Below are 23,560 nucleotides of genomic sequence, written 5' to 3'. Positions count from 1 at the left end.
TTGCGATAGTGATAGCAATGTTGGTCCTCGTCGAATGAACGAGACCGGACACTGGAGTGTTGTGAGGTGTGTGTATTTGAGGAGTGCTGGATGATTGCTATGATGACGTGCAGGTGCAGATGATTAGAACTCAGGTGACGGCGTGCGCTGTGATTGACTGGTGATTGAGCCTGTCCGGTCTGTAACAAAATTACATTTTAAATATATTCAAATAGAAAATTTCACATTCTTACTGTATTTCTGATCATATACATTCACCCTTGTGAACATGAGAGATTTCTTTCAAAAACATTGAAAAAAATCGAACAGACCAAAAACGTTTGAATGTTTTACTTTGAGAAGAAACCGGTACATTGGCTCTTAAAATAAATCTCCACAATGTATATATATTGTTTTTAATCCTTTCTAAATATGAGTGTGTGTGTATTGTTCTAAACCACAATAACAAAAGACGAGCACACTTATAAAACAAAACATTTATTCACTGAACACCATTCAAATATGAAAAAGAGGAATTCTCTATTATTGTTTCATACTAGAAGATAAACAACACTGTTACTTGCTTTCTAGTTTGTCTTTCTAAATGTCATAGAAAGATTAAACAGCGAAGAGTTATAATGTGGTTGTTGCCTCTGTCAGCTTTTGAAATTAATGCCATTTAAAGTATGTACTTTTTTTAGTTTTATGTGCTGCTTTTGCATTATAAATTAGACTTACTGTCTCTCTTAAATACTAAAGGAGCTTTGTGGGTGTGAAAAAGAAAACAAAACAAGAAATTATTAATACAGTGCATTTAAACAACTTTCAAAACTGCCTCATACAAATACAGTATATCCAAATACTGATGTCTAAATATTGGCATTTAATCTGATTAGCATCTTTTATCTATCAACGTTTGTGGTTTCAAATTTGTAGTTAATACATTAAACACACCCACACACACACACACACACCCACACAAACTCTGTATTAGTCATTGTGAGGAGGGGCTAATGTCATCTGAGAAGGCACAGAGTAATGCGGTGAATTCATACAATGGATCTACTCTTGCTTGTTGATGTCTGGCTGAGGTATTCTTTGGTTTTCTAATAGAAGTCGATGGGTCGTTGATTGAACAGTATCAATGGGTGATTTATACATATTTACATCATGCTTAGAAAAGAAGTGAAACATGATTGCAGTGCCATTTCCCCTGGCTTGTAACTTCTCACAGGAGCTCTCTCCCTAATAAAAGAGTAGATTGGATATTTCCCCCAGCAGTCCAGCTACTGCTGCTCCCTACATCTGCATTACTTTACTTTAAAATTGTCAGCTTTCTAGTTCCTTCCAGGGTCCTGGATGTAGCTGTTCTCAATGCAAAGCACAATGAAGTGGCTTGAGCAGCTACGCGTGTGCTGCCCCAGCAGTCTGCCGGTCTGCAGAAGAGACGCCTGTCCCGTCACTGCCATGTCCCCCGTTCGCCAGGCCTCACAGTAGCTAGTTGTCATTCGGATGCCCACGGTATTCGAGCCGTGCCACACCAGTTTCTGAGGCCTTGAGTCATAATAACATACCAATTAATAATTAATGCTTGTTTATTATATAAGAAATAATATTAAATTTGTTAAATCTGAAAGGTTAAAATACATGTAGAAATTTATATATTTCAGAACATAAGTCACATTTTTCCAGTTCCTGAGGCTTTGAGTCAGAGTAATATAAAATTTATTAATTCATGTTTGTTCATAAGAAATAATATTAATTTAGATAACTTGAAAGATTAAAATATATGTAGAAATGTAGAAATTTATATTTTTCAGAATATAAATTAAATTTTTCCAGTTTCTGAGGCCTTGAGTCATAATAAAATACAATTTATTAATTCATGTTTGTTCATAATATAAGAAATAATATTAAATTAGATTAACCTGAAAGGTTAAAATAAATATAGAAATGTATATTTTTCAGAATATAAGTAACAGTTTTCCCATTTCTGAGGCCTTGAATCATTGTAACATACAATTTATTAACTCATGTTTGTACATAATTTACGAAATAATATTAACTTAGATAACTTGAAATGTTCAAATACATGTAGAAATATATATTTTTCAGAATATAAGTCACATTTTTTAATTCACATCTAAAACTACAGCCCGTGGCAGCAGTATAAAAGTATCTCACTTAGCAACACCGATTATAATGTTTATATACGTTTTGTTTTATTTACCGGTATTTTACATTATTTCTGAGTGTATTTATAAAATGTGACTTAAATACATGTTTATAATAGTTGTGTACATTTTGTTTAATTTACCAGTATTTTACATTATTTCTGAATGTAACAATAAAATGTGACTTATACACCAATGTGACTTTGTTTTTTGTTTTCTTAATGCAATTTTGACCTAGTGCTTAATTTTCAGAAAATAGGGTGACTAAGATTAATAAATGCAGTAACATTGATTGTTCATTGATATACACAGTATCTCACAGAAGTGAGTAAACAAAAAATTTTTGTAAATATTTTATTATATCTTTTCATGTGACAACACTGAAGAAATGACTCTTTGCTACAATGTAAAGTAGTGAGTGTACAGCTTGTATAATAGTGTAAATTTGCTGTCCCCTCAAAATAACTCAACACACAGCCATTAATGTCTAAACGGCTGGCCACAAAAGTCAGTACACCCCTAAGTGAAAATGTCCAAATTGGGCCCAAAGTGTACATTTTTTGTGTGGCCACCATTATTTTCCAGCACTGCCTTAACCCGCTTGGGCATGGAGTTCACCAGAGAAGCACAGGTTGCCACTGGAGTCCTCTTCCACTCCTCCATGATCACGGAGCTGGTGGATGTTAGAAAACTTGCGCTCCTCCACCTTCCGTTTGAGGATGCCCCACAGATGCTCAATAAGGTTTAGATCTGGAGACATGCTTGGCCATCACCTTTACCCTCAGCTTCTTTAGCAAGGCAGTGGTAATCGTGGAGGTGTGTTTGGGGTCGTTATCATGTTGGAATACTTCCCTGCGGCCCAGTCACTGCTTCAGTATGTCACAGTACATGTTGGCATTCATGGTTCCCTCAATGAACTGTAGCTCCTCAGTGCCGGCAGCACTCATGCAGCCCCAGACCATGACACCTCCATGCTTGACTGTAGGCAAGACAAACTTGTCTTTGTACTCATCACCTGGTTGCCGCCACACACGCTTGACACCATCTGAACCAAATAAGTTTATCTTGGTCTCATCAGACCACAGGACATGGTTCCAGTAATCCACGTCCTTAGTCTGCTTGTCTTCAGCAAACTGTTTCCGGGCTTTCTTATGCATAATCTTTAGAAGTGGCTTCCTTCTGGAACGACAGCCATGCAGACCAATTTGATGCAGTGTGTGGCATATGGTCTGAGCACTGACAGGCTGACCCCCCCACCCCTTCAGCCTCTGCAGCAATGCTGGCAGCACTCATACGTCTATTTCCCAAACACAACCTCTGGATATGATGCTGAGTACATGCACTCAACTTCTTTGGTCGACCATGGCGAGGCCTGTTCTGAGTGGAACCTGTCCTGTTAAACCGCTGTATGGTATTGGCCACCGTGCTGCAGCTCAGTATCAGGGTCTTGGTAATCTTCTTATAGCCAACGCCATCTTTATGTAGAGCAACAATGATTTTTTTCAGATCCTCAGAGTTCTTTGTCTTGAGGTGCCATGTTGAACTTCCAGTGACCAGTATGAGAGAGTGAGAGCGATAACACCAAATTTAACACACCTGCTCCCCATTCACACCTGTGACTTTGTAACACTAATGAGTCAAATGACACCGGGGAGAGAAAATGGCTAATTGGGCCCAATTTGGACATTTTCACTTAGGGGTGTACTCACTTTTGTGGCCAGTGGTTTAGACATTAATGGCTGTGTGCTGAGTTATTTTGAGGGGACAGCAAATTTACACTATTATACAAGCTGTACACTCACTACTTTACATTGTACTTTATCATTTTTCAGTGTTGTCTCATGAAAAGATATAATAAAATATTTACAAAAATGTGTGAGGTGTACTCACTTCTGTGAGATACTGTACCTAATATAGTAAATATTGTAGCATATACATGTACAACCTTACTCAAAGTGTTAGCAGACAAATTAATTTAATACACACATCTGAGAAAAGCAAAAGGAAAAAGCTGTTTACCAAGCTTGATCTGTCATGACATTTCGTCCATCAAAGGAATAAATCGGAGTAAGCGGATCAAAAACAGCCCCGTCGCCAGAGAACATAGCCATCCAGCTGCCGAAAAGCACATCTCCCTAGAGAGGAAACACAAGAAGCTAAATTTAGACAGCTAAACTTAGGCAAACTACATGTAATGAGAGCACGCTGATCAAAAACACTTGATTAAAATCTACTGTTGCAAGCATGCTCCTTTACATACTTTGAGGTTCACCACTGGCAAGCCGAAGCGGTCCCCTTTCTTGACGATGCTGGAAAGGTCTTGTAGGTGAGAGGAGAGGAAAGCTCTGTAAGTGGATGTCAGGCCCCTGGCACGGGCTTGCTGGTAACACTGATAATCTGCGCCTCGGATTCCATGCACGTCCCCTGAGAATGGGGCATTGAGTGCCACCAGGTGCAACTGAGATGATCAAAGGTCAAAGATCACATCGAAGTGCTCACCTTTTCATATAAATTATTTAGGAAGCAACAAGGTTAAGCAACCCTTACCGCTGGCATTGAGTGTGGATTCTGTAAAAAAACATGGTAGTCTGGCAGGAAGCTCTTCAACTCCTGCAATAAACATTATATATTCACATCAGACATTAAGATACAGTATACAACATTATAAATGAAATTACACTTTGATTCTAGATTACTGTAACCGTTCTCTTGGTTTGATAAATGGTAGTAGGCGAGCAAAGATTCTAAGACCATACTGGGGATATCGGCACTACATGCCGGCGCACTGCCATGGGGCTATTGGCAGTGACAGATATTTTGTAATTTATCAGTATGATATCCGATATTTAATTTTTCATTCTCATTTTGATTAACCGTTCTATAATCATTTCCATAAAGTCAACAAATCTTTAGCAAATCTTATATAGAATGTATATTATTAACTAAAACTATTAAAATTCATTTTTGGTAAATTAAACAACGTTGAAATAAAAATATTAGATTAAAAAAAAAGTTTAACTAAAAAAACGGAAGTGATTTAAAGCTATATAGAATAAAAACCTAATAAAAATGACAAAATAGCATAACAAAATTACTAAAATCAAAATTAGAATAAAAGCTCAAAATATAAAAATAAGAGCTAAATCAAAACATTTATTAATTCTATAATAATATATAAATTATACTAAAATAACACTGATCTTAAAATGACTAATTTTCTTCATACTGTACATTGAACTGTAGTGATGCCTAAATTCACTTGTAACATTTAAAATGACTGATTGTAAAATAGCATAGAATTGTAATATCAGCTGTGTATTAGTTATCTGTGTAATATTTATAAGTTTATCGGTATCTCCCAAAATTTGAATATACTACTGTCCATGTATGACGCATTACGCACCTGGCTATGAACACTAGGTACACTGCGGTTGCTGGGTCTGCTTGGGTCTTGTGACAAAGCAGATGAGGAGCTGTCTTGAGGAACTGGGATTAGCTCTCCTAGCTAACAACACAGTTACACAACAGAAAACATTTCAATAAGCAGACAACAAAGAGCAAAGTTGCTCTATTTACTTTTGTTTTTAAATGTGAAAAGTAGATACCTCAACTTTTTTCCAGCCCCCTCGTACCCTGATATACAGTTCACTCTTGTCTATAACAAATGCCAGAGTCCCTTCTGCAGCCTGACTGGTCTCTCTTATCAAGGTCTGACTGTTTTTATGTGTTCTCACCTGGGAAGGCAAAGTAAGCAGTCAAAATCTAGACAAACAAAAAAAAAATGCAAGGTGCGTTTATACTTTTATGAGCTCACTGAGTTTCGTGCCATTTGACTTACAGGGTTTCCATGTCCAGGAGCACCAGGTGGCCCTGGAGGTCCAGGGAGACTCACAGCTGAGACAGAAACAAGTAAAAGAGAATTTTGGTGCATTAAGAAGTTGTTGATAATAAGTTTTAAGCCCTGGTAAAGTCACTCAAAATGACTCTGGAGAAAATCTGTTTAAGAATGTGCTCGGGTTAGTCATCTAAAGTTTGGAAAAGCTCTCTTTTTGCAGTCATGATAAAGAAGGTATTTGTTGTTACCAGAGCCATATGCGGACGGAGTGCCTGGTGGTCCAGGTGGCCCCTGTGCTCCTGGAATTCCATAGCCAGGCAGTCCTGGAGGGCCCGGGGGACCAGTGTCCCCAGGAGGACCAACAATAGAGTCACCTTTAGGTCCCTAAAACACAAAGCATCACATTGGGACTGGAATGTGAGAGGACACACTTCCACTTAATCAAATGCACTATACCAAATAAAAGATATTCTAAGCTTATGTCTTTTTTCAGATGACTTACCACAAGGCCTGTCCTTCCAGGCAGCCCTGGTGGGCCAGGCAAACCTGGATCCCCTTTTTCTCCCTTTTGCCCCTTGTAGCCTTTATCACCTTTAGCACCCTTAGAGACACACACTCGACATTGTCAACAACAGCAATGGCAACCATAACATGAACAAAAAAAAAAAACTGTAGCTGTTCTGATCACTCAGTAATACTCAGTAATGTCAAATTTGATACATTTTAACTCATTTTTTTCTCATCATCATCATTATGTATTTAAAAAAATGTTGTGTGCTATTTTTCCCCATGAAAGCCCTTGTAAGTCCCCTGAGGGTCCCAAAAACAACAGTTTTAAAACCCTGTCACATAAGATGCATTCACGGCTTGTTGGAACATAAATATAAGATTCTGACTAGTAAAAAGCATTCACATCCTCGTAATTACAACTTGCAAACTCTGAATTTAATACATCCTGACTGCTGCATTGCCATGCGAAACTTAACCTTGCAGCGGCTGCAGCAATAAAAAATAGTTAAGTAGCTATCTCATAATGTTTCTTTTTAATATTTATAATACAGATTTATTTTCCCATTGATTTATAAATAAATAAATAAATGCATACATCCAAGTCAGAGGACTAAGTAGAATGTCAGAGTTGTCTTGTAATAATTATGTTAAATACGACATAGCATGAATGCACCATTACACACAAGAGTGTGCGCACATTTTTGTCCATTTTAAGTTTTAAGTGTGCTTATAGAATCTATTAAAATGCTTAAGATATTTTTCACTTCATATGTGACATATTGAACAAGTGCTTACCACATAACCATGAGGAAACAAAGGCACTGTGAAGAAAGAAAACAAAGATCATTGTTGAGGTGTAGTCACTGGACTGTCTGTCAGTGCCATATAGACACTTAATGCTATTTTCTTTATTTGTTTATATTCATTCATTCATGGACAAGTAAAATTAATAATACATAAAAATCAACGTGAAATGTGCTAGATCTAGCCAGAGTGACCAATTTTTAATCTGTAGTCCCAGGGCAGGTCGATGAAAAAAAAAATCAACACAGTAGTACAAACTTTTATTACTAAAATCCCTATCAAATGTTCAAAATGTTTATTTGACAACCCTTTTTTATTTGATTTGTAATTTTTTATATACACATATCTTTTAATTGTGACATGAGTCTATGGCTGTTACAGTCCCTCCAAGGACGACAGCAATGAGGGATATCTTTAAACAGAACTTTTAATGCGCACAAGCAAATATAAAGCAGACTAGCTGAGACGCTGTTAACATAAACAATCACTGACAAACATTGAACAGAAAAGATGACTTTAAATAGTGCAGCTAACGAGGAGTGAACAGGTGATGGGAGTTAACTAATAAAGACTAATGAGCAAATTAATCCTAAACTGAACAGGAACAAAACCATATAAGGAAAAGCAGGAACACATAGATCAACCAGAAAAAGACAGAACTGAAGTCCAAACTCCTAACAATTGCATTCATGGGTTCCTCTAAAGGCAAAAGAAAATTGACTAAAATACTTCTTATCTGTGGTATATAACAATTACTCTTTGTAACTGTGTTCCTTCCTGTTATTTGATTTATGTACTCCTTAAATATGGGTGGAGCAAAACCATTAAGATCCTTAAAAACCAACATTAAATTAGGTAATTTAATCAATTATATACAAAAACAATGCACAGGATTATAGTTAATTTCCGCAAATAAGGCATTTTTTTCTATTATACCTGCAGTTCCTGGCAACCCAGGATTTCCCACATCGCCCTTGTCCCCTTTGACTCCTAATGATGTTCTTCCATTGCCTGTTCCAATGGAAAAAATTATCATGAAATATAAAATATTATAAAAAATAGTTGAAAAGGCTGCTATATTTAGGATCTGCTGCATATACCTTGTTGTGAATTGTTGTTGTTGACCTGTAAGACAAACATTTTTTTGTACAAAATTAGACAACATTTTGGACAGAACAAACGTGATGATGAAAATATTGTCTGATGTGAAATATTAAAAAGAATATGAATCCATGCCGGCTAATGTCAGCATATTCAGGAGTGAACGGTTTTGTTAGTGTGACATTTTAAAATGTACACAGCATGTAAAATCTCATAATACCATGAATTCACTGCTGAGCCCAACAAATGTTAGAGCTCATGCAACATGCTTTGGTTAGCTTAGGAGAGCGATAAGATGAGATGAGATACTGGGTTAAAAAACAATGAAGAAACACAAAATTTTCCCTTTTGAAAAATATAATTTAGATCTGTTTACAAATTAAACCTGTTCTATGCTGTTTTTAAGACCATGAACCCAGGAATAATCCAGAAGCACCTTAGAAAGCAAAGCAGGCGGGGCTAGTGTATTAGGGGAGGAGCTGAGCCAGAAGGACATGCACCACACCCAAAGCCAAACCACCAATCAGAGAATTTCACTCATTAACTTACTGGTATTTTGCAGTGTGGTCTACGAGGAACTGGGAAAACTGTCTTTAGAGCAAAATCATTTCTTGACTTTTGCAAAAATGGCATTTTAGGTTAAAGCACACTTTGATGCTCAATTTAATTTCCATACGCTGCAAATCTGATAAGAAGATCAAACTTACTCCATTGAGACCAATTACTCGACCTGTTGGCCCTGGAGGTCCAGGTAGACCCGGTGGACCCTTGAATACAGGTAAGCCATTTTGTTTAATTAGATTGAAAGATATGAAACATAATGGAAGCATCATGTCACATAGAACAAAAAAAAAAAGTAACTTACAGGGGGACCACTAGAATCTCCCTTGTCCCCTTTCCTTCCAGCTATTCCAGCCCGGCCCTGAAAGAAATTTGAGGGAGTTAGTGGAAATAAGCATTTATTAAATGGTCAGACTTTAAATAAACAGACAAAAAATAATAATAATTTTTACCGATCGACCAGGAAGTCCATATTCTCCTTTTTGTCCAGGCGGTCCAATCGGACCCTAAAGATCAAAGAAAAACATACACATTCTTCGATTGTAGTATTTATGCATGCATACCTCAGTTTTTGTTTGAGAGATGCATCTTACCACAATCCCAGGATGTCCAGAGGGGCCGATGTCTCCCTGCAAAGTACAGTGATGTCAATGTCAGACCATTGAGGAACAACAAAAAAGTTAAAGCTCAAAAGTAGATAGTTCAACCTTCATTCCCTTCGGTCCTCTGGGTCCTCTCAGGCCTGGTATTACAGAGCCATCAGCAGCTATAGATACACCTGGCTCCCCCTTTTCTCCCTATCAGACAATACAACAAATTATATTCCATAAAACGTTACTTTATGGCAATCCTGACCAAGTAGTTATAATATAGTATGTCATATATGAGTTATGGGGGAAATATCTACTTCCATTAAAGGTGCTGTGAGCATTTTCAGCTTTTTACTAGGTTCTGTTAACCTGAACACATAAGAGAGAGCGTGGGCTTCTCTTTGGCAGTATTTAGAGTTTCTGGCCTGTCACAGAGTGAGTCCTCAGGAGACCTATTTCAATGATCTCTGAGTTGATAAGAACATTTTATGTGTGGTTTTCAAAAATAGCTTAGAGCATCTTTACAGTAAGCAATCAGATGTGACAGCTAAATTACAGTGGTAAAGACAGCAGCTCAGATTTATGAATACTTGAAAATAAAATGAGCCCTCATTAGGAAATTTGTCTTGTCAATCATGAGGTAATGATGGGAGTGTTTGTGCCGCATTATGTGCAACAGGTTATTTCTGATCGTGTTTTAAACCCATACCTTCAGTCCTGGAGGTCCTTGAATGCCAGGAAACCCAATTTCACCTTTTGGTCCTCTTGGGCCCTGAGCATTACAACATTCAAGCAAGTTATGTCCACCATTATAAAGGTTTATATAGTTTATAACCCCAAACACCAGAGTAAGCCCATTAAAAGCTCTACACAAAATCATATGAAATTTAAAATAATAAGTTCAGCTTAGCCAGAGGCAATTTTAATTACCGGAAAAAATTACTTCCATTTGTTACTCCTTTTCTTTCAAAAAGCAAAAATCAAGGTTACAGTAAGGCACTTACAATGGATGTGAATGGGGCTAATTAGCAAAGTGGATTAGTTTATTTGTAGAGTAATGCTTTAGATTACAACCCGGAACATACTGCGTAAGTAAACAGAATTTACAATGTAACTTTTTTGTAATCATAGTGTACCTATATTCAGTACCGCTGTGGGGTAATATGTGAAGTTTGGGGAATAAAGGGGTAATAACCTGTAAAATTACAAATAATTTTTACTGTAAGTATTTTGAAACTAAGTGGTACCTATTCTAATATTACGTGGTATGTAGGCTATACAACAATCTTATATTTGCAAGCGATTTAGCAAAAACGTACACTGTGTAGGCCTAACATGCTAGGTTATTGTTTCAATCCAAACGCTCGGTTGAGACTGTTGCGTTTGGAAGCTGATTTGATTTGACCCAATTTGGGTTGATATCAGTAATAAAAGTGACCCGACGGTCCTGGGTTAGGAACAGTGTTGCCAAGTCCGCGGTTTTCCCTGGGAATTTTCACCAGGGAACTCCCCTCGAAACGCGATTGGGCTAGTTTTGAGTGGCAATTAGCCTTTTTCATAAGAATCGGAAATTACGTCAGCGCAGGGTAAAATTAGTTCCGTTACAGGTCTGCGCCTATTATATCAGTGTGCCCTTTTCTCAAATAATGCTTCTTACCTTTTTCTGTTTTATCTGTTTTCCAAGTTGTTATATAATCTATAAAGAAATAACAATTTATTTGTTTGTAACTTATATGGCCACTCAGACCGCTGACTCGTGAGATAATGTGCTTAACAACATAGCGCTGGATGGTTTCTATTCTCCGTCTAAGGCGAAGTCCCTTTTTTAAATAGTCTTTGATCTTCGGGAACATTTGAGTGTATTATCTCAATTTACATTTCCCTCAAATCGCCACATCATGATAAATTACTTCAAATTGACAACATTTATGACCAGATGCATTTTTCCAAGAATACATTAAATAATTCTCAGTCCGGTTGAAGCATATTAAACTCAACACAACAACGTAATCTAGATAGAATAGGAACAAAGCCAAGAATCCGAGTCATCTCTTGTTTAATATGTATTTCCCAGGGCACATTATACAACTAACATTTACTCCATCACATTAATGCAAAGGAGAGCAAATAGAAAGTACAACATTACTTTAATAACAATAATAGCGAAAAAAAATGGAGAGTCACGTGGAGATTTATAATGCACAACCAGCACCAAACGGACAGAATGACGAAGCTAATTGAATTATAACTGCCACCATTTAGAATTAAACAAACTTGTATTTGTGATGACCCGAGCTGACCGTTAATTGTGAAATGTTTGCGCTTTGTAGAGTACCGTACCGGCAGTTCGAGCATTTTCATAGGATCTAATTTGTAAAAAAAGACTTTGATTCTCGAATTCATTCTTGTTCAGTACGGCCGCTGTTGTCACCAGAGAAACTTTTACCCTCCAAGCACCAATCCGGAAGCCAGAAATGCGGAAGTGTGAAGAAGGCTAATTGGGTGGGTTTTGTTGTGAAAACATCTCGGCTGCGTATGTAACCATAGTTCCCTGAGTAGGGAACGAGATGCTGCAATGACGTCATCGCTATGGGAACACCTTCGGTGTGACGAATGTCTGAAGCCCTTATACCATCACGCCAATTTCATTGGCCAAATAGCACTTAGCACCGCCCCCCACGCATACTGGATATGCTATATCAGCATGCCGTGTGCTATTTAATCAGATTTCCAAAATGACGAAGGAATCGCTATCAAGGTACGGAACGGCCCTCATCACAGCATCTTGTTCCCTATTCAGGGAACTATGGTTACATACGTAACCGAGATGTTCCCTTTCATAGGTTCACTTCATTGCTGCGATGACGTCATCCCTATGGGAACGCTATACCATAACGCCTTGACGTACCTTAGATAGCTGGAGACCAAGGAAAGCGTCTGCTCAAGCGGATAAGACCCGGAAGCCAGGAGCCATCCTCACGTCTAGACTGTAGAACTTGTTGAAGGTGCTTGGAGAGGACATCCTGCCGCAGCACAAATGTCTTCCATCGATGACCCTGTCAGAGAGGTCTGAGAAGAAGCTACTGCTCTCGTAGAGTGAGCACGTAATCCTAGAGGTGAAGTCAAGCCACACGCCTCGTAGGCCAAAGAGATAGCCTCAACTATCTCAAAAGATTGTTTTCCTGACGGGAAACCTCCCAAGGAGGGCCTATCAACAAAACTGACCAGGTTCGAAAACCATGACTAGGTGGGCCACCACGGGGCCACTAATAGCAGGTGCTCCGCTCTGTCTGGGAGCAGCCGTATAGGCGGAAAAACATACAGACTGGTTCTGGACCATCTGTGGGCCAGAGCATCCAGACCTAGAGGCGACGGGTGAGACAGGGAAAACCAGAGCGGGCAGCACGTAGTGGTGCTCGAAGCAAACAGATCCACTTCCGCTTGGCCGAACCTCTGCCGTACAAGATTCACCACCTGGAGGTGTCATCTACTTTCCCCGTCCTCCAGGCTCTGTCTCGAGAGCAAGTCCGCTCCTAAGTTCAGGTGACCTAGGACATGAACTGCTCTGATCGACAGGAATTTGGTTTGAGCCCAAAGAAGAACACTCCTCGCCAGCCTGTACGGGGGGAGAGAATGCTATCCTCCTTGACGATTCAGGTAAGAAACTACAGTCATGTTGTCCGTCCTGACTAGTACATGACAGCCTTCAACTGTGGTAAGAACTGTCTGAGAGCCAGGAAGACTGCCAGTAGTTCCAAACGATTATGTGCCAGCTCCAAAGTTTGTCTATCCAATCTCCACAGACTGGACGTCCCGAACGGACCGCCGTTTTGTGACGAGAACATGTTCCTAACGGGACTACTTCCTGAAGGAACAGGGGATCTCTTCCACGGCTTTAGAGAACGAAAGCCTCTGCGTGTCACCGTAATTCTGCGAAGCGGATGACAATTAGGTGAAATGTTCTGGCTCTTGGTCCACCACTGAAATGGTCGCATGTGGAGCAGGCCCAGATGAACTACAGGGGACGCTGCCACCATCAGACCCAACAGTCAGAGACACAAGCCGACATGGACTACACGTCCCGTTTTGAATTAATTCAGACATGTCTGTAATGACTGCACACCAGTGTTAAATTTGGCATGCATTTTTTATTTAGTCTTAGTCTTTATCTTGAGATGAAAATGCTTAATAGTCTTTCATAATTTGTCGATGAAAAGTCATTGCATTTTTGTCAACTTTTAGTCATAACATTTAGTCAAACTGCAGTTACCAACATTTATTTTGGTAGCTATTTTATATGTAGTATTCAAACAAAAATAGTCATCAATTCTTCTCTCTTTAGACCAAATCAATTAAGCTTATGAGAAATTTGAATCAAGGATTGAATTTGGAAAAACTGGAATAAATTTTTGGTAGAGATACAGATTAAACTAATTTTTCAGATACAGTAGGTTTACTTAACAATTATACATTTATTTAACATCTTTTGTTGGTTAACATTGATGACACTGATAATTAGGAATGCTGTCCATTTAAGACGGAAGGTATGCATGTAATAGGCCTACTGACACACACTCAGTTTTCACCCACGCTCACTTAAGCCATAACCGACTGTATTTACGTGAGATACTCATGACTCTACACGATAGATATTTGGACTGCCGTGTGTGTATTTGAGCGCTGATAACTGATCGCGCGCTGTGTGAGGCGATTCCACCTATCGCGCCTTCACTAACTTTAAATTAATCAAAAACGAATTGTGACTCCCGGGAAAAACAGTACATCTGGTCACCCAGTCCCTAACCCTTCGGATGCTGAGGCCGTTGTTTCAGATTGCTAGTTCGCGTTTTGGTAGCCTATCCGTCCACTGCGGATGCCATACTGAAACTAGATATGCAACGCACATTTTTAAAGACAAGACAGTTAACTTAGCCTATAGGATGTATTTTGAATGTCCGGTAGTCCTCAAATAACATTTTAGGCCCGTCTCGTCTTGTTAACAAAGACGCGGCATACATTTTGTCATAGTTTTTATCATCAGATATTATAGCTCATCAACATCTCGTCTTAGTCACAGGAAAAAGGTTTGTTGACAAATATTTTTCGTCTTTGTCGACGAAATTAACACTGCAGCACACGTGCGAGAGACAGATGTGCCCGCATTGTTCGAGAATTCATGACTACCCCCAGAAAGTGTGGAAAATAGTAAAAAAATAATCGAAGCGCAGACGAGGGACAACTTTGAAACTCTGTTCGTTTAAAACTGGAGCAGTGAATGTTTCCTTTAATAATAGAATGGTTAAAAATACCTAGGCCTATAATAAAAACCAGTATAAAATTATACAAAGAATGTTGTCTTTCTAAATCACTCCTAAACATAAGATTATTGTTTAGGCCATACCACGTAATATAAGAATAGGTACCCTTTAGTTTCAAAATATTTGCAGTATAAATGATTTGTAATTTTACAGGTTGTTACCCCTTTATTCCCCAAACGTTGCATATTATTCCCCTATACCTACACGGAGGTACACTATAATTACAAAAACGTTACACTGCAACTTCAGTTTACTTACGCAGTTCTTTGCAGGTTGTAATCTAAAGAGTTACCATCGGTTTATATCCACTTTTCATCGCCACAACAACACAACACTGTAAACCATATTTACAGCTCATTACGGATGCAACGCAGAATTGATGAATTATAGAAGTGCTTCTATAAGTTTAGTAGCTTCACATTTCTGCTTTTTATTACTCCAAAAACATTCACTTCCATTGTGAGTGTGTCAATGTAACTTTTGTTTTTTTGAAGACAAGGGAAGTGATTGAACTTGGATTGAACTCAGAATCTTCCTTTAATAGTGGTTTCTACAATAGAATTTTGAGGAGAAAAATTTACCAACCATCAAATTATGGATTATTTCATGACACTGTAAGCTAAACTGGCAAATTCATACACAGATAGATCATATGACAAGACTGAACCCAGTAAAAGCACTATGAAGATGTGTCAGTCCATCTCAAGTGGTCCAAAAATGGTAATCTTGGTTGCCTGACCATTTATTCATTGATTACATACCTATGCATATTGGGACTGCAAAATGTATTGCATAGTGGTATTGCAAAACCACTTTTTCAATTTTTTATTTGACTTGGTTATCCAGAGTGTATGTCTTTAAAACAAAAAATGGTCAAGAAAACTCCCACCACTCAGGACCACTCAGCAACTTAGTTGAATGAGCTGAACAACCTTTACATCAGTATATGATCTTGAAATAGTTTTACTGTATAAAGCTGACAGAAAATGAATGGTATTCTTACAGGGAATCCTGCTCGGCCAGGCAAGCCTTCAGGGCCCTGCAACATGCACAACGCACACACACACACACACACACACACACACACATACATACATAGAAGCAAGCGAAAAATCATTAGCAGTGATATGGATGCGATGCATGATCAAAGAACAAACCCATTCCAGATCATGTGGAAATGCTGGACATTTAGCAGCATTGTGCTTTGAGGGGTGGGAAAGATCTTGCAGATTTCCGTATCCTTAGAGCTGCGCTTGCTCCTGGACACATTTCTTGCAAAATTTAGTTTAAAAGCTGACGTTTATACTATCCATGTTAAACATGCTGCATCTTAAAAAGCTTTTGAGGGGAAAACAGTGAGCTGCTTTACGTACCATAGGGCCTGGAGGTCCTCTTATCTTAGTGAGGTTCAGTTTGGCTACAGTATCATTAAGAAGGAGCTGGAGGAAAAAATAATTATCTTTTTTTGCTTCTTAAGCAAAATATAGCAGCAAAGCATGTTAACAGACTTTATACTTACATCTTGTAAGTTAATGGTCGGTCCAGGCGGGCCAGGGGGACCGGGAGGCCCTGTGATGCTCAGTCCATCACGACCTCGCTCACCCTATGTCATAATTAATACAGCAATTTACAGCATGTTCTACACACAAAGTGAAAATTGTTTCATACGGTGTGCTTTTGGCTTGAGATGAATACCATCATGCATTATTCATCACTTGGTGTGAATAATGTGGGTCAGAACTACACATAACTGCTCAAAACATTCTTAGATAAACATTATAATACCTTCTCTCCTGGACTGCCCTTGTCCCCCTTTGGCCCCTGTTTACAGTAAGGTAACAACAGCAAAAATATTAAACATTTATTGTGCCACAGCTACTAAAGTCATTTTTTATAATTTGCACGCTACATTAAAATTGACCCATCACTTGCTAGAATACTTATTTAGTATTCAGTATTTCAGTAACTGTACCATTTGAAACATATACAGTATAATCTCTTTTCAGAGTACTCCAAGAAAGCAAGAAACCGAAGACTGACCCTGGCACCTGGTAAACCAGCTAATCCTGGTCTTCCATCCTGTCCTGGCGATCCTGGTTCACCCTGGATAGAGAAGAGACATGGATCAGGAAACATATTAATCCCTATTCGGATGGTAACTGTTTCTCATTGGAATCCAGAAGTCATTTTGTAAATCCTTTTTGACCACTGCCAAGCACCATATGGTTAAATGGGAGAATTTGCATGTGTTTTAAAAATGGATACCTTCGTTGCTGAAATGAAAATACTGTAAATCACATTTGAAATAGGCATTTATTATGACAGCAACAGATATGCAGGGGAGTTTCTATGGATTATTTTCATTTTATCTTCCATGTCTTTTTTCCCCAATAAAAATATGTTTAAAAATTCTATACATAAAAATATGAAATATTTGAGTTTAGAAGGTATATATGTAGCTATTTAGTGTGACTATAGTGTAATTTGACAAACCTTTGCAGACAAACCGGGGGCTCCATCAGCACCAGGAAGTCCCTACAAAAAGGAAACAGAACAGGCATGTTAATAAAATATAATATGTTGTTAATTTACCTATACACAAACACATCAAACCATTACATTGGAATTAATGAATGAATTAATCAATCAATCATTTAAATATAAGTAGTTTAGCCATAACTTAACTTTATTTCAATACTACTTTTTTGATAATCAAAGGACTAAGTACAATAAAATTCATGCTTAATATTTTAGAGGATAAACACACCTGAGGTCCTGGTGTGCCAGGCATACCAGGAGGCCCCTTAAAAAAAAGAGGAGAGAAGAAAAAAAACTCAGATTTGGTCCATTCAAAAAACAGATTGTGTGTGCACAAAGAAAATGAACTCTGGCCGATGTAGCATGGACTGACACATTCAAGGTTAATGAAAGTTATGTGAATAGAATTTGAGGATGACATAATAGTAGTGATGCTTTTGCACACTCACAAGATAGCCTTTTGAAATTCCAGCTCCAAGAAGCAATCCGCTTTCACCAGAACCCTCCAAATCCTGTCGGAATAAAACATTCCCTGTCCTTAGACTAATGAGTATAGAAGCAAAACCCACTCAAAAGTTTAAGAAAAAATAATTAACGCTCTGAATGGATGAAATGGTATGCTGACCCTGAAAAGTGATGTTTGGAGAGTTTCTACCTAAAAGAATCAATATCTCAAAACCAATACAGCTCTCTTTTAAGGGTTTGATTTACTTTTTCAACAAATGATCCACTTTGAAAATGAAAACAATTTCATAACCAAGAATAAACTGGAACACTTGAATGTGATCCTTGAATTGTCCTGTTCATGTCATGCAAATTTAGTCCGTTTTACTTTGGCCTTCGATGTGGAGCGCATTTTCCAATAATCATCCCCTAAGTACAGGACCTACAAGCCTGGGCAAACCTGACTTGTATTTATGGATAGGTTTTGACATTTGAAATCTGATTATCCATGTACCATTATGTTTTAGATGAACCAGTAGCATAGTCTGTTGTTGACCATAACGTCCTGCATTTAGAATGTGAAATCCCAAAAAGGTGGTTAGCCACTAATGAGTCATTAAAAACAGAAAAATACTTTGGTGATATCTATTGTTAAATTGAAGACTATCAGTTAGGATTTTTCAGACCTTCAAAGTGTCCATCATGAATTTATTGCTTAAAGGTCCTGGTGGGCCAGGAGGGCCAGGTGGTCCAGGTACACCCCTCGGTCCCATAGGACCAATAAGGCCAGGGTCACCATTTTCACCCTTAAGAAGAAGAATGAAACATAAAAAGCACAGAACTTGCATTAGCAACTTGAACCTGTTGCGAATTTTATGTGAAATTCCTCATTCGATATTCCTGATTGCACAGATTTCTATTAAAATGCCTGGATTTCGTCCAGGAAAAATTAGTCAAACAATGTTAAATGTGACCCCACCATTATGCATCATAAACTTGCGGTTATAAACATGATACCTTAGGTCCAGAGGGCCCTCTCATTCCTTGTTCACCCTGTGAAAGAAAATCCACATTTTTAAGGATGACAAAACATTTTTATATAACATTGAGAGAGTTCTTTCTTCAAGATGAGGTAATTTTTATACCTTTGCTCCTTTGGGACCCTGTTGTCCAGTTAAGCCATCCGGACCAGGCAGCCCCTTTAAAGGTCAAAAACATTAAAACGCCTGCTTATGACATGTTTCAATACCATAACACATTATAAAAGTCAGCATCTAGCATACAGACAAACTGCATTAAATTAAAAATAGTATACATGTTTTCATTGTGCCTTGATATGTTTATATACAGGGGTTGGACAAAATATTGTGAACATCTGGGAAACAGGCAATATTTCATTATTATGGTGTTTTACCACCATTAGCGAAATAGTCTCTAGCTGAATATTGTCTATAAAAACATCTGCCAGTTGCTTTAGAGATCCTGAAGGATAGAATGTGCTTCTCACTTTTCTGTCCTAAACTGCTCACAGTGGATTGATGAAAGTCAAGTCAGGAGATTTGTCTGGGCAGTGCAGATGCTAAAATCTTGGTGAAAAATTTTATGACCTTTTTTTCATAAAACCCTCTTTCATGGATGTTGGCTTTGTGAAGTTCTAGAAAAGGCTGAATACTAGCTGTCACTTTGGTGTTTTAGACCAATCCTTCTCAGCACTTACATGTCCCCATTATTCACTTTCAGTTTTCACTCACTTTTCTTCTTCACGGATGAAGTCATAATCAAAAAGACTGTTGCTCTTAAAACACCAAACAAATGGTCTGGCTAGGTTTGTAATGAATCTGGTCCACGACCTTCCGTCTGACTGCCACAAGAGGTCACTCCTCCATCACATTGACTTTCACACCCCACAGACTGTTACATATTACCCTGGACTACATTTCCCAGCAGCCATTTCACTAATTACACGCTCACACCTGAGAACTATCACACAATCATACACGCTTTATAAGCCTTAGACTTCCTCTTCAAGATCGCTGAGTATTGTCTGCGTTTATCTCTCTCCAAGTGATAGCACTTTACAGAGCCAGTTTATTGTCTGAGTTTAAGTCTAGTTTATCCTGTTTATTACCTGAGTCATTCGTGTCTTGATCCTAGCCTGTGTATCTCGTTTCTGTGTTATCTCCACGCCTGCCCTGAAGTTTATAGCCTGCCTTGGATTGCTCTCTCGTCTTGTCATTTGGACTCTGTTTGCCCTTGCCTGGACCATTGCTCGTGCACCTGGATTACCCCTCCTGTCAAGCCCTCTGGATATTGTTTGCCGATCGAAGACCACGCCTGTTTACTTGAGTACTCCTCTGTCTTGCCCTCTATATACCTGTTTGCTATTTGCTCGACCCTGCCTGTGTTTGACTGTTTCTTAATCAAAGCTTGCACATGTATCCGTACGCCTCATGTCTCGTCGACTCCGTAACAGGGTTACAGATACTCTTGCTAAACAGGCCTCCATGATTTGTTCTTGTTGAACGTCTGAAAAGTCCATTCACCCATCGCTTTTACTAAACACTACTGAACAAAACCACTACACTGAGATCCAAACTAGAAAAGTAAACAAGGAAAAGGAAAAACAAAAGATAATTGCCACGTTTGTTTTTTTTTTTTCTTCAAAAGAAGTCTACACAAATGATATTAACCCCTATAATAATGGGCGTTCACATTATTTTGTCTAATCCCAGTAGATAATCATGTTGTCTCTCAACATTCAGAAAAAGGCAGCACAGTTTTAAGCTGTCCTGAAATGCGTGTGTTCATCTCCTTTCAACCTGTGCTGTTGTTTTTCTTTAAAACCGCACAACTACAACTGTAACCGTTTTACTGATAAATACCTTTTGATGTTTGTTTGTATACCTCATTATTCCTGTTCTATTAAATCTGTACTCCCACATAAACTGAACCCCATCAAAAAAAGATATCTAACCGCTTCTAAAGTATCTAACAACCCTCTATTAGCTATATGTAAGGGGTAAAGTACGATGTAAAGCCCTAGCAAGTATTTGACTGGAGAAAATGCATGCAAAAATATAGCAATGTAAACTACTCCAAATCTTAGTTTGCATTCAGGCAAATGTCGACAAGCAGATATTGTTGGAGAGAAAATGCTGTCTCTTCCAACCTACTGGTTCAGTGACCTGAACGAACCAGGGCAATGCCTGTCCTTTACCAAAACCTGAGCCAAACCCAGAGTCCGTGCCAGACCCACTAAACCAGTCCTCAAATAGCTGGGCAATCGAGAGAAGGAAAGAAGACAACACGAATCAGCTAAAAGCCATGACACAACCATCACTTAGCAACACTGGGAAATCTTAACAAGTGCTTGATGGGGAATGAATAATTTATCTGCTGGTCTGAGTTAATTTCAAGTTGTCTGAGTGCATTAGACTTCATATGTAATATGAAATGACTGGGCCAACAGGAAAGCAGATATGATATTAATTGTAATGAAATGTAAACTGAGCCTCTCTTCAGCAGCTGATTTAACTGAAGAGAGAACATACTCACACGAAGTCCAGGTTGCCCATCTCTGCCATCCTTGCCAGGGGCGCCTGGTGGTCCAGGCAGTAAACCCCCCAAGGGGCCGTTAGGACCAGGTGGGCCAGGTTTCCCTGGAGGGCCAGGTGGACCCTAGAATATGACATTATCGTATATAGTGAAATACATTGACAACCTGAATGTTAAATGCCATTAAATACAGTAAGAATATTATCAAAACATGGGCAGATTCACTCACTCTAAGATGTTCTGTATCAATGTCAACATCTTCAAATCCAGAGCCGAATTCATACTGTTATTAAAAATGGAGATATGTTCTTAATAAACAGAATGCACAGCATGTACAGTTTGAGCTGAATTACATAAGTTTCATAACTGACAAATTTTGCTACATTGACACGGTTATTGAACTGAACCAACATTGAACTCACTCAAGATTAATAACAAAACTATTGTCTTTTTAGAGATGCTATACTGCAGAATTTGAATTAATCTCATATTTGATTAATTTGGTAACATCAGTTCTGTTATTTTCCTGTTTATTACTATGAATTTGCTTTGAAACCATCTGTATTGTATAAACTGCTATTTAAATAAAGGTGACTTGACTTGATATCAGATTTACAGTAGCCAAACAGTGCAGTTACAAATCACATGCTTTGGAAACAAACAACCCCCCCCCCCCCACCCCCCAATATGAAGTAATACTTAAAGCCACAGTTTGTGCAATATACTTACTGGAACTTTAATTGGTTTGGATAGCCCCGGTGGTCCGGGAGGCCCTGGTGGACCAGGCAGACCAACCCCAGGATCACCCTAAAAGAGTTAAATAGGATGAAATACAAGCTTTTGCTTTTGAGCTTGAAAAAAAAGCAACACAACAGGCCGCTGTACGAGGCATTGTGGATAATCACACGTTTGGGAGGCAGCTCATCTGCATTATCCCTCACCTTTTCTCCTTTGACTCCAGATTCTCCAGGTAATCCAGTAATTCCTGGAGGTCCTCTCTGCCCCTGCATTAAAGAGACATAAGATCAGCGGAGACAGATGTAAACATGAAGGCAGGGAATTCTATTACATTCTATCCTCCTTATTTTCAACTTGAAAGTAAATTTATTTCTTTTGATTCTTTAGCTGCTGTAGGTAAAGTTAAATGACTAGTAGAATAACGTGTGTAGTGCAGTAACATGCTACAAACCAGTGTGTTTATGATTGTGATTATTAAAATAATACAAATACCCGTTTGAAACATCAAGCAGTATAACAGACTGCTTTTGTACAGCTAAAATAACTGGAAGTGGCTGACTCCGGAAGCATATTCAAGTTAAAAATGGCCATGCCAGCTCTTAAAAATAGTGTGGATTAAACTCAGATTCTGCAAATTAGACATAAAATGGGGTGTGAATAGCCAGATATTAATAGTGCAATACAAAACTATCAAGGAGAAAATAAGATATTTTTCAAAAAAAATTCTTACGTTGTATTTTTTTCAAATACAAATTTAATTTGATTTGGTTCATAAATTGCAGGAATCAAGTCTTACTTTTCTTCGATTTAATGTAAGAAGACCAAAAAGGAACCTGTGTGTTCTATCTGAATGTCATCTGGTCATCTCTGAGCACTGCTAAGGTAATTTTTGGTAGCACTTTAATTACAGTCCTGTTCTTCAAGTACATGTCTACATACTATGTGCTTTTTATAGTAATTACAATAACTGGGTAATAACTACTGTAGGTACTAACCCTGAACTTACCCATAAAACCTAACCCTAACCCACAGGAAGTACAATGTGGTACAGATAAGTGTACATGCTGTAAAATACAGTGCAACCTAATTTTTTTTTGTTCTTATAATTCTAAAGAATCAAATATGTCTCTTATTTTGAGTTCTACTAGAAAGGATTATTCAATTAACAATTGTAATATGTGCACAATGTTGATGTATCAACTGAACTTTGTGCAACACTGGTCTGAATGTACTGTCCTTCATCTGTACACATACCAGTATTTTAAAACTGTCCATATACAAGCAAATTATTACTCACAGATTTTCCTTCTTCACCTTTGTGTCCCTGCAAAACATAGGCAAGAGATTAAAAAATTCTAGTTCACTCAGTCTATACTGCTAGGACATGAAATTGTCTATAGTACTATTTTTATA

General features: G+C 38.2%; 1 protein-coding gene across 2 annotated transcripts in view; it reads right to left on the bottom strand.

Annotated features, from left to right (window-relative positions):
• Window positions 1–315: 315 nt before the first annotated feature.
• Window positions 316–23,560, bottom strand: part of LOC306881355 (collagen alpha-1(XV) chain-like) — a 36,173-nt gene continuing 12,928 nt past the window's right edge. The window contains exons 8-42 of one of the 2 annotated variants that reach the window (XM_079435414.1): window positions 23,445–23,471; window positions 22,351–22,413; window positions 22,139–22,216; window positions 21,639–21,692; window positions 21,410–21,532; window positions 19,000–19,053; window positions 18,872–18,907; window positions 18,541–18,660; window positions 17,860–17,922; window positions 17,640–17,675; window positions 17,366–17,407; window positions 16,913–16,975; window positions 16,658–16,693; window positions 16,392–16,475; window positions 16,246–16,311; window positions 15,876–15,911; window positions 10,264–10,326; window positions 9,672–9,761; window positions 9,558–9,593; window positions 9,417–9,470; window positions 9,269–9,325; window positions 9,111–9,170; window positions 8,953–8,994; window positions 8,403–8,427; window positions 8,239–8,313; window positions 7,294–7,319; window positions 6,491–6,589; window positions 6,237–6,372; window positions 5,992–6,047; window positions 5,759–5,887; window positions 5,557–5,658; window positions 4,701–4,763; window positions 4,414–4,611; window positions 4,173–4,288; window positions 316–1,533 (exon numbers count right to left, since the gene is read on the bottom strand). In XM_079435414.1, coding sequence (XP_079291540.1) covers window positions 1,317–1,533; window positions 4,173–4,288; window positions 4,414–4,611; window positions 4,701–4,763; window positions 5,557–5,658; window positions 5,759–5,887; window positions 5,992–6,047; window positions 6,237–6,372; window positions 6,491–6,589; window positions 7,294–7,319; window positions 8,239–8,313; window positions 8,403–8,427; window positions 8,953–8,994; window positions 9,111–9,170; window positions 9,269–9,325; window positions 9,417–9,470; window positions 9,558–9,593; window positions 9,672–9,761; window positions 10,264–10,326; window positions 15,876–15,911; window positions 16,246–16,311; window positions 16,392–16,475; window positions 16,658–16,693; window positions 16,913–16,975; window positions 17,366–17,407; window positions 17,640–17,675; window positions 17,860–17,922; window positions 18,541–18,660; window positions 18,872–18,907; window positions 19,000–19,053; window positions 21,410–21,532; window positions 21,639–21,692; window positions 22,139–22,216; window positions 22,351–22,413; window positions 23,445–23,471 — 2,625 coding nt within the window. In that variant the 3' untranslated portion in view covers window positions 316–1,316. The remainder of the gene's footprint in view (window positions 1,534–4,172; window positions 4,289–4,413; window positions 4,612–4,700; window positions 4,764–5,556; window positions 5,659–5,758; window positions 5,888–5,991; window positions 6,048–6,236; window positions 6,373–6,490; window positions 6,590–7,293; window positions 7,320–8,238; window positions 8,314–8,402; window positions 8,428–8,952; window positions 8,995–9,110; window positions 9,171–9,268; window positions 9,326–9,416; window positions 9,471–9,557; window positions 9,594–9,671; window positions 9,762–10,263; window positions 10,327–15,875; window positions 15,912–16,245; window positions 16,312–16,391; window positions 16,476–16,657; window positions 16,694–16,912; window positions 16,976–17,365; window positions 17,408–17,639; window positions 17,676–17,859; window positions 17,923–18,540; window positions 18,661–18,871; window positions 18,908–18,999; window positions 19,054–21,409; window positions 21,533–21,638; window positions 21,693–22,138; window positions 22,217–22,350; window positions 22,414–23,444; window positions 23,472–23,560) is intronic. The other variant, XM_079435415.1, reaches the window with a different exon arrangement.

Source organism: Barbus barbus, assembly GCF_936440315.1.
Source record: "Barbus barbus genome assembly, chromosome: 15".
NCBI lineage: Eukaryota > Metazoa > Chordata > Actinopteri > Cypriniformes > Cyprinidae > Barbus > Barbus barbus.
The sequence above is the reverse complement of the archived record's forward strand: the minus strand, read 5'-3'. Positions and strand labels throughout refer to the sequence as shown.